General features: G+C 44.3%; 1 protein-coding gene across 1 annotated transcript in view; it reads right to left on the bottom strand.

Annotated features, from left to right (window-relative positions):
- Window positions 1-10,591, bottom strand: part of FAT3 (FAT atypical cadherin 3) — a gene marked incomplete at its 5' end in the record, with an annotated part of 157,083 nt that extends 146,492 nt beyond the window's left edge. Inside the window, one exon of the mRNA XM_008936500.1 lies at window positions 10,277-10,591. Within this exon, the coding sequence (XP_008934748.1) occupies window positions 10,277-10,591 (315 nt within the window). The remainder of the gene's footprint in view (window positions 1-10,276) is intronic.
- Window positions 10,592-10,809: the final 218 nt, after the last annotated feature.

Raw genomic sequence — 10,809 nt, 5'->3', positions numbered from 1 at the left:
TCAGCAGGGCAGGTTGGGCTGGGCTCATTGTAAGGCTTTGCACTGCATGTGGCCAGTGGCTTTGAAGGCAGATTCAGACCAAATCTTTATTACTGGCATAAGATGTGTTAGTTGCTTCCTCTGACTCAGTCCCCTGCTTGTTAAAAAAGGAACAATGGTGCTGCTCTACCTTACCACATAGTATGAAGGACTTAGCTTCAGTTAACTTAGCTTAACTTACAGGCATAGCAGAATCCACATGATGACCAATGTAAAAACATGGTTACAAGAGCAGAGTCCCTTGTAGGGAGATATTTTTTATGATGTAACTTCAGAACTCTTAGAGCTCTGCAAAAAGTTTTGTATAATATGAAAGCTGTGATTAGGGGGGTCTTCTGATATTTAACCCCCAGATACTGCTTTATTTTTATACATACACATCTCCTGTTAAATTAAACTCTGTGTGTCTAGACATATGGCAATGCGATCTGTACAATTATATAGATAAGGTCACATATTTAATTGGCAACAGCACTACTAACTTCAAAGAAGTTGTGTCAATCTTCCCAGGGAGAGAAAAGAGCTCTCATTAACGTAAAGGGAAAGGGGAAAGAGAGGGGAGAATAATTTCACAGAAAATAATTATCTCTGGTTGTAACAGCATAACTTCGATGCAGATAGGGAGTCAGAGGAAAAGGAAAAGTGGAACAAATCCACTGTTAACCTTGATTTTTGAACAGACCAGTTTAGCTGCACTGCAAGGTGACAAGGCTTTGGAGGCTTAGTAGATGCTGACACAACCTCCTATGTGATGGAAGACAAAGAACTAATAGTTGGTGATTTCTGACATCATGATGGCTTATGCAAACACAACTGTATTCACAGTTGACTTATTCCCATTTCCCAGCTAATTTTTTTTTTTTTTTTAAATACTCATAGGCAGCACAGTTAAATCTCATTGTCCCAGACAGGAAATATCTCCATCTTTTTTTGTTCATACCAAGGAAAACTGAGAGTAAACTATAGCTACAGTGCTAACCTTTAACTTCCAATCTATAAAGAGACATCAGAAAGTGCTCACACAATAAGGTGAAAATTCCACACCGTTCAAATTACTAAAAGTGCCTGTCCTAGGACAATATAAGTGTATTCATTGCAATAGAGCAAAAGAGAAAAAACCAAACTGTTACAATATTGTCTACTTGGGATTTGCAGGGTCCAACATCACAGAAACATGCAGCACCTCTGACTGTTCAGCAAAAGGTAAATGCGAGTTACTTGATTAATTAAAACGTAGTAGGAAACAAAAAGAAAACAAAAAACCCACACCCCTGTCCAAGCCTTCATCTCATCCGGGCTAACATCACAGCTTTATTTTCCTCCCCTGTAGTTCCCTCCCCACATCCCCACCCCTGCACAAACACCGTGCTCATGGGCTCCTCATTTCAGCATCCCTAACTCATTAACCTAATGCCCTCTGCCAGAATTTAGAGTTGGACCCCAAGCAATTACTGTAACACACGGGCATTCACTCCTATTATCATCATAATGTATGGAGGGGAATGACAAGTACCCACAGCATGTGCACTGTGCATACATTTAACAGGGCGGTGACTCAGTATTTGTGGTGCATAGTTTCACTCAGACATCTCAATTACCTTTCTGTTATTGATAGTAATTCTATCAAGAATATTTGGCCAACTGGAAGCTAATGCAACAGTCCTAATTACAAAATAGTTAAGGAACAGTGCAGCATATGAAAAAGGTAGATGGTTTCTTCACCAGTTTTGACTAGTCATGGCTTCTGGAAATTCATTAATAGAGAAACTGGATTGACAGATAAGGTAGAAAAATCAGTTCCACAGCTAAGCTCATAGACAAAGTTAGTTCTGAATAGGAGAGAAGATCTGCTCTGAATATGTTTTTGAAAATAAGAAATGACTGCTGTAATGTACAGAAACCCAAATTTATGGGATTAATGGCAAAACACTTGCTGTTCCAGAATCAGTGCTGGGCAGGACAGGTTATCAGGCACTAACCTTCTCCACCAGTAAACACTGACTCACTGGCCCTCACCATGCTGTTGCCCTTGAGACTTCAGTCTCTCCTGAGGCAGATGGGGAGTTCAGGTTAAAAACTGATGTTGTATTGAGTAAGTGAGGACACAGTGGTCCAGTGAAGGCAACAGAGATACTCCTGAAGCTTCTTGAGGTGAAAAAAGGACTAAAAAGGTCATCATGGAGACCTAAGGAAAGGTTAAAATTTCTATAAGCCATGTTTAAATCTGCTGATTACAAACAAATGGCATTTATGAGCAGCATTGTATCTTCCAATGCCATTCTAAAAGAGGCACTTGATACAGGAGACATTCAGCAACCTCAACTATATTCAGTGCTTCATGAATCAAAACCCACTGCCAGCAGAAATCCGTCCTGTTCAGGAGAGATGATAAAGCTGGATATATTATTTTATTAATAGCAGAATTACTGTATCCTCAACTAAGGTGACACAGCTCACACCTTTATCCCCTCCACAGAAAACACACACAGAGTATAGAGGGAATTGCTGCCAGGAACGATGGAAGAGATGGGATGGCTGAGCTCAAATTTTCTCATTTTCAGTGAAATCAGTGGTCTGGTGCTAGACTTGCTCAATCTAAAAACTTTTAAATTCTTCTTTATCCTAACATTTCAGAAATGATGCTTCTCTTTCTTTTTATACACCTATGAATACACGACTCTGTGTGGATGTCTATTAATGCTAAGAATCCTGAAAAAATCAATAGCTTGTATTTCCACGGCTTGTTTGATCTGCAAACTGTCTACTGTGAATTAATTTCCAGGACAATCACATGAGATAATAAAATATAGCCACTTACCCAAAAAAAAAAAAGAAAAACAGTGAGGTGAAGTGACTCGCTCAAAGTCAAAGGAAGAGTTCATGTCACTGCTGGGCTGCAGCTCAGGAGTTAATTGAACATTTACTCTGGGGAATAAACGTGCACTGGCAAGCTGACGGACTTGATGATTTACAACCTCCTGCTCCCCCCTCCCCATTTTTTCCCTCTTTTTTCTTAATTATTTCCATTATTATTGTTATTATGACAAGTGCCCAGGGGCAGGAAATTTGTCTGATTTGCTGTACAGCATCGAACAGGCTTTTAGGTCCCACTGCTCTGTTGGTGAAGTTGGCATTAGTACAGTGTTACAGATCACAGATGTAAGGAAGACCTACTCCTCAAGTTCACTTTTGATTGAAGAGACCTACAGTCAATGGTTTCACTCTCTGCAAAGCCTTCTGTGGTCTTGGACAGGTCAGCTGAACTGTAGGGACACTTAGAGAATAAATGACAATGAGCATGACATGAACTGCATAGCCAGTTTATAATACATACAGAGCTACCAAAACCAGGGCTCCATGACCAAAGCATGTGTGGGACATGTCACTGGGTGCCCTTCAGGAGCAGCCTCCAGTAGGAGGGAGGTGATCAGCAACACCCTCAAAATTCAACACACACATTTCCCACTTTGATCACTGTAGCAGCTAAAATTCACTCTAGAGGGAGATAACAGGTTAAACTACACAATCCAAACAAACAGAAAAGTTAAAGGTCTTCCTTTACAAAATGTCAAAGATATTATTTCAGAGTTATAAATGAGTTTAGCAGCACGCACAGCATCAACTGCAATGTGAGGCAGGTTCCCCAGTAATGAAGATAACAATCTACAGAATCATAGAATGCTTTAGGCTGGAAGGGACCTCTAGAGGTCACCTGGTCCAACCTCCCTACACAAGCAGGGACATCTCTACCCAGGTCAAGTCACCCAGGGCCCTATCAAGCCCTGGGTTGGGGCCTCCACCACCTCTCTGGGCAGTCCATTCCAATGATCTATCACTCTTCTATTAAAGATTTTTTTTTCTAATATCAAGTGTAAATCTGTCCTTTCGTAGTTTAAAACCATTACTCCTTGTCCTACCATTTCAAACCCTTTTGAACAGACCTTCCCCTGCCTTCATGTAGTTCCCCTTCAAATACTGGAAGGTCACTATAAGGTCCCCCCGAAGCCTCCTTTTCTCCAGACTGAACAGCCCCAACTCCCTCAGCCTGTCCTCACAGGAGAGGTGCTCCAATCCCTTGATCATTTTGGTGGTCCTCCTCTAGACTCGCTCCAATATGTCTACAATATGTCCATGGTGGAATGGGAGCTGGGAGAGCTGGTGGTCAATAAACACAGAGAGATGCTCATTCTTGAAGAGCAGAACTCTAATACACACACAAAAAAAAAAAAGTATCATGAAATGTCCTTTACTAGAACAGAGTGACAAATGCACCACGGTAGTACTAAGTTTATCTTGATATTGAAATTGTTGATCCAAAGTCCTTGAGAAATGTCATCAAAAAGTAATTCCGCTTCATCTTAAATGTTCTGGCATTTACCTTTAATTATTGCGTGGTGTAAGGTTTTAAATGCCCCTTGCTTTACAGAAACATTATAAGTTAGTCATTCTCCTCACCCAATGCAAGTTGGGCTTAAACCTGAAAGATGTGCAAGGCTGTAGTAGGGACTATGTTGCCTCCACTTCCATTCATTTTCCATATAGCTTTTTGCATCACCTACAGTACAGTAGGAATGTCAATAAGTGGATTATTGACTAAAGTTTGCCTCCCAGAGCAAGCTGTGTCGCCTTGAGATGGTGTATACTGCAAAATCCCAGCACAACTGGAAAATTCTGGAGTATTTAACAGTCTTTGTTCCTCTGCTGCAAAAAAAAATCATGTGACAAAGACGGGCCTTGGACAACAAGAATTTATCACAAAGTCCCAAGAGTGCTCTCCTGAATTCAGGATTGTCCTGAATCCTTTCTTTCTTTCTCCTCTCTGGCAGACCTTTATTTCTGGGCTGGGCAGAGGCACGGGGTAGGCAGCAGCTACACTGCTGGCAGCCCTCAGAACACAGTGCAGCAGCAGAGCACTGGACTTGGCTCAGTCTCTGGGTGCAAAGAACATGTGTAGGGATTTCTTGGGACAAACCAAACAAAAGCATCCATAAAAATCAGGATGTATGGCTGGAGGGTGAAGCACAGCTTTAGTGTTGCAGGAGAACGTCGCATTCAGCCCCAGCAGGATCCTGTGCTGGCTGGCTTCGGGAGTGCAAAAGAAAGCAAAACCAGCCTACTGAGAAGAGCAGCACCCATATCAATTAAATCCTGACACTCACTAACCCCATATTACCTTATATAAATATTAATACTACTTCAGCATGAAAATATCCATTCTCTTTCCAAATCTATGTGCAGATGTGACAGTTCAGAGACAATTTCCAGAAGCAGAAACAATGCTCTGGAAAGATGCACTGACCTACATATACTATTTCTAAATCTACTAGTGCATCCTGTCTTAAATACTGTAACAAATACTGTTTTGGGAGTGCCAGGGGTCTGCCTCTGCTTTAAACGCTGCCAGGAAGAGACTAACCAAGGTGTAACTGAATTTTTTCAGACACATAGCATAATTTTAGGGTAAATTCATTAACAACAATGTGCAAGAGTAAAATTTGGTCTGTCGGCATGTTAGTTAAAATATCTCTTAATCTAATCTACATAAGACTGAAGAGAAGCTTCCTGGGTTTGTCCAACATAGATGCAATACTAAAGAAAATCATGTAGTGGTTTGATTTAAAATTCATTGTTTTCCTCAGAGCACAGAAAAGTGATAAATCAGAGCAGTAAATTAGCTGTGAAATTAACACCCTAATACACAAATAAAAATAAGAATTTATGACCCTAATCAATCAATTTTTTATTAACTCCATCATCTGTTTTATTTACCTTCTTCCACATGCCTCTCACCCCAAAATAACTCATTCAGCTGGGGGTGGCCGTGGCACTCCCATGGGCTTGGATGGGAGCCAGCCAGCCCAGCCACCCCACCAGCAGCTCTGCCACAGCCCTGTCTCAGGCCACCCACCAGGCACAAAGCCCTGTGGCCTTCTGCTCTGCCCAAGCAAGCCTGAGGCCTCCCCAGCATAAAAGCCAGGCTAGGAGGGAAACTCCTGGCTCTCCCAGCAGCTACACCAGGGTTTACATTGACCCATGGATGCTAGCAACGCTGAGCACCAGGAATGCTTCCACTGCCACTGGGTGCATGACATGTCTGGGAAATCAACGCACAGGGGATGTCTTCCCCTGTGGTCATGTCACCTGGAGAGTTGCTTCAGCCATCTGAATTTGTATTTGTTACCCACCCTCCTCACAAAACTGTGCCTTGCCCACTCTTGCCCACTGTGAAGAAAATTCCCAGTTTTCTCTCTTGGACCTGCTAAACTTAGGCAGTAGCCTCCACCAGTGTGCAGAACAAGGCTGCCTTGTTCTCGAGCACGGGTGATTTATGGTTTGACACATACTCATGTGCTACATTATTCACTTAGTGCTTGTACCTATGAATATCTGCTCACAAGATAAAAAGTGCATGCTGAGAGGTGCGGGCTGCTGATGTTAGAAAAAATAATCGAGGTGAGAAAGCAAAGACCTTCATGGGAGGTTGCCCACGCTGCCTTTGCATATTCATCCATTTGCACTCATGTTCCCATCCTCCTCTTCTGGAGCACCAGTACAAATCCCAAGGCCTCAGGGGAGAGCCCACAGCACAACCAGTCACCACAGTGACGTTGGTGCCAAAATCTTGCTCTCAGCAGCCTTTTAGCAGCCCTTGGCTCCTGCAGGAACAACTCTTCGTCTCTCCAAAATCTATAGAGCAAATCGCAGGATATAATCCTGAAAGGTCTGAAAACTGCCTTCAAACCGATCCAAATGCAAGTAATGTACTTTGCAGTTTGACAGTACCTAAAATAGCCACCTACAGCTGTGCCAGTCTATAAAAACTGTAGGAAGTGACAGGTTGTCTACTAAAAGGTTCCTTCTACCTACAGACATGGTAAACAAGGAGTATCGTTCCTTCCACTACCCACATGATAAATTAAGATTGTAAGATTTGGCTGCAGTTACTGTACGCTATCAGAACTGGCAACAAAACCTGGACTCCCTATCCTAAGTTCCTGCTTGGTACCTTGATTAGATGGCAACACAAGCAGTGCTACACGTGCCTCCAGGAATCTGCATGACCTGCATGAGCTACAAAGTGGCTGAAAGCAACCTCCAGAGGAAAGCAAGCACAGTCATTGCTGAGCTCCAATGATCACTGAGGAGCATAAGCTTGTGCAGAGAGGGACATGCTACAAGCAGGGTGCAGTAACGCCTGGGGCTTTCCTCTTTGCCATGGCGAGGATGATACAGAAAAAAAGGACAGCGTTGACCACCTCGACCAAGCTGCAGATAATCACATTTTCTGGATTAAAGGCAGAAATCTCTGAAACAGCACCCACCCCCACACACCATAAGCTATGACATGCTCTGCACTCTGTAATAACCCCAGCTTTGCTGGTACAAAGCACTGAGTCCTAAATATGAGGAAGAGGGCACAGCAGCCCACAGCTAGCAATGCCTTATTCTTCAGGAATAGTGGGAGATTTCTTGAAGCAATATAGCCAGATGATCTAAGGAAGTGATCTGTGAACCACGAGCCATCTTCTTGCAGTAGAGGAAGCCCAGCTCTTCTCTCCCACTTGTTTTCCTGAGCCTCTCACTAATCTGGGCTTAGGGGATGCTCATTTCTGGCTGCAAATCCAGCAAGAGATTTAACCCTGAACACATCAGCAAAGCCAAATCACTTGGGTACTGGAGAAACTTCTGAGTACCCCAAGAGCATCCCTATGCTCCAGCCAATTCCTCATCTCTAGTTGACGCCAACTTCTGCCCCTTCCCAAGGAAGGATTTAAAAAAAAGTGGGATGCAGCCTTCATGCTGCCCCTCAGAACCTGATTAGTCACAGCAGTGACATCGGTTTGTTGGCACTGTTTAAACTCCCAGAGTGACACAGAGAAGAAAAGATCCCCTTCTTCCCAGATGGACAGCCGGAGAGCGCTCGCTCAACCCCCGTACGTGGCAAGGGCTGCATGCTTGGGTCCACATTAAACCTTTCTGTCGTGCTTATCCAGCACACTGCTGCACTCAGGGCTACTGGGCAAAGCACTCCCTGAGCTACTGCTGTGCTGAATCCCAGTGAGCATGTGGGGCTGGCAGGCTGCAGAGCTCTCCTGCCTGTGCAGCAGTCGCCTGTATAAAACAACCATGGTGTAAAACGCTGCTTGAGAGGAAGGAGTGAGCCTGGCCAGAGACCCCCAGGGGCACTCTTTAGGAAAATCCATTATGCTTTTATTCCTCAGGCATCAGCATCCCACTGGGAGAAAACCTCACAATGTTGAGGCTGGGCAGGCAGAGCTCACCACACGTCAATAGTTTCTTTCCAAGGGAGAACAAAGTCCTTGTGTTCAAAACTACAAACTTCCCTTTTGGGATGAGACACCTCTGTGCACCATCATTTTCAAAGGCAAAAGCAAATTAAAAGAAGCCACCTTGAGAGACCACTCCCACTGCTCTTTTTGGCATGAGGTGGATAGAAGGGGCTGGTTTATCCCCTCTGTGACAAGTCCCAGCCAGCCATCAGACAGGATGCTCACTGAACACAACGGGGGCCCTTCAGGGGTTGCCCAAGCAGCACTGTTACTCATCCTGAAGCCTTAAGTTCCCAGACTGTAATGTCCTCCATGCAAAACAAAGATGAACCATCTTCAGTGTTAACTGTGAGAAGGAAGATCTACTTACTATGGAAAAATGTCCCTGCCTGCTGCTCTGGCAGGAGGAAGAGCCACCCCACACGGTATGCTGCTAGGCTAGGGTGCTGCAGGGCACCCAGGTCTGGTCCTTGGCATGGGCTCACCCTGGCCAGCGTGCAGATAAGTGGAGCTGTGCTAAGCAGGCTCCTCTGTGGGAGTAGCTGACAGGAGGCAAGCACAAGAATTAAACACTGCAGAGTCCTAACTCTGCCACTTTGCCCAGATGGGATTTATGGGGTGGGGAGGGGGAGAGGAATGCAGATGGAAGAGCCATCTTTGGCCATTTTAAGTGTTAAAAATAAGTGAGACATGTGCCTTAGGGCTCAGCAGATTGAACACAGTGATTACACATGCTCCATGATTCTTCACCTGGGCTTACATCTGAAAAGATCCTGACCCCTTCTTATGCTACACACTGCAATAGGACTGCCCAGCCAAATGCTGAAAATCTATTTAATGAATGTAATTTTCCTGCACCAAAACAAAAGATAATTCCTCTCAGATCTACTACTCCTAGTTTTCTAGTTGCTTAGAAATTTGCAGCAGACACAAACAAACCTTTGTGGTTTTTTAAAAATCAAGTCCCTGGAACAAAACAAGCTTTCCAGCCAGCATGAGAGCTGTGTGAATCCTCTGAATGATTTTTACAAAGATCAGCCTATTGCTATCAAAGAACCCCCTAATTCTCTGGGTCTGGACCATGCTGGATGGTCCCCACATGTCAGATAAAGCACAAGGGATTGCCAGGTACGCCCTGGAGGGAGGACCACCCACAGCCAAGCACAGGCAGGCACCCAGGAGAACATCCATGACCTGGGGCTATGTCTCCTAGGGAGATTTCTTTATCAACGAGACACTTGGGGTGCCGGGTTCAGCAAAGACACCGAGGACAGAGAGATGTGCAGAGCTGGTCTGCACGGGTGCAGTGCTCCCCCACGGCAGGGCCAGGCCAGCAGCTCTTTAACTTAAAACCATATCTGCCACACTGCACCCACAGGCTACATCCCAGCTGTTACAGATCAATGTAAACACTTGGAGCTTTTTTTTTAAAGGCCAGAAAGACTTTTAGATTATCTAAACTGTCTTTTTGTATAAAACAAGCCATAGAATTACATCCAGCTACTGTAATGTGGCGCCTAATTGCATGTGCTGGACAAATGTCATGCCACCCACTTCAGCGGTGACATGCTGGCTTACAAAGAACAAGACGTCGCTTTGTGAATTAAAAGAGCTTGAATCTGCTTCCTAGCATTGCTCTGCAGACTCAGTGTAGCAAAGGCTCATCCCTACAGCACAGGGAAGAGCCAACAGCCAGAAGCCATGTGGTGACCTACAGAAGAGCAATTGCTGCAGCAGCGTATCTGCAGCACATTCTCTGCCGGCGCATTCATGTACCGATACAAAAGAGGATGCTCCAGACACACACAACATGCTTTAGACACCTAACTAACCAGAAAAGGAAGGTTTGGAAAGCAATGCAACACCAGCAGATCCTGAAGGGGAGTAAGCTGATGAATATTTAAATTGCATTTTCCCAGCACCGTAAGGTAGCAGGACGTTTTTACCTGTTTTGGGATTGATCACAAAGAAGTTCTGGGGATTTCCACTTGTAATCCGGTAAGTCAGTTTTTCATTAGTGCTGGAGTCAGGGTCTTGGGCTTGGATCTGAATGACAGAGACATCCTTCGGGGAGTTTTCCATGATGGCTGGGTAATAGATAGGTTCAGAGGTGAGGGGGGCGTTGTCATTCACGTCCTCCACTTCAATGTAGACCTCGATGGTAGTGTAGAGTGGAACGACACCATGATCAGTCGCATACACGGTCAACCAGTAGGACTTGGTTGTCTCCCGGTCAAGAATATCTGCTGTGTAGATAACTCCTGCAGAAAAACAGCAAGCAGAGGATCTCAGGAATAGGATCAATGAAACATCACATCTATTTTGATCTGGCTGTGCTACAGAAATGTGTTCAGCATATAACAAACGCTTCACCCTCAGAAAAATTAAAGTTGTGCATAAAATGAAAACAGAATCCTGAACTTGCACATTGTTCCCTGAATACTGCTCAGCAGCTCAAACCTTTGTCCTGGGAAATTCA

This window comes from Merops nubicus, unplaced genomic scaffold, assembly GCF_000691845.1.
Source record: "Merops nubicus isolate BGI_N331 unplaced genomic scaffold, ASM69184v1 scaffold7203, whole genome shotgun sequence".
Lineage (NCBI taxonomy): Eukaryota > Metazoa > Chordata > Aves > Coraciiformes > Meropidae > Merops > Merops nubicus.
The sequence above is the reverse complement of the archived record's forward strand: the minus strand, read 5'-3'. Positions and strand labels throughout refer to the sequence as shown.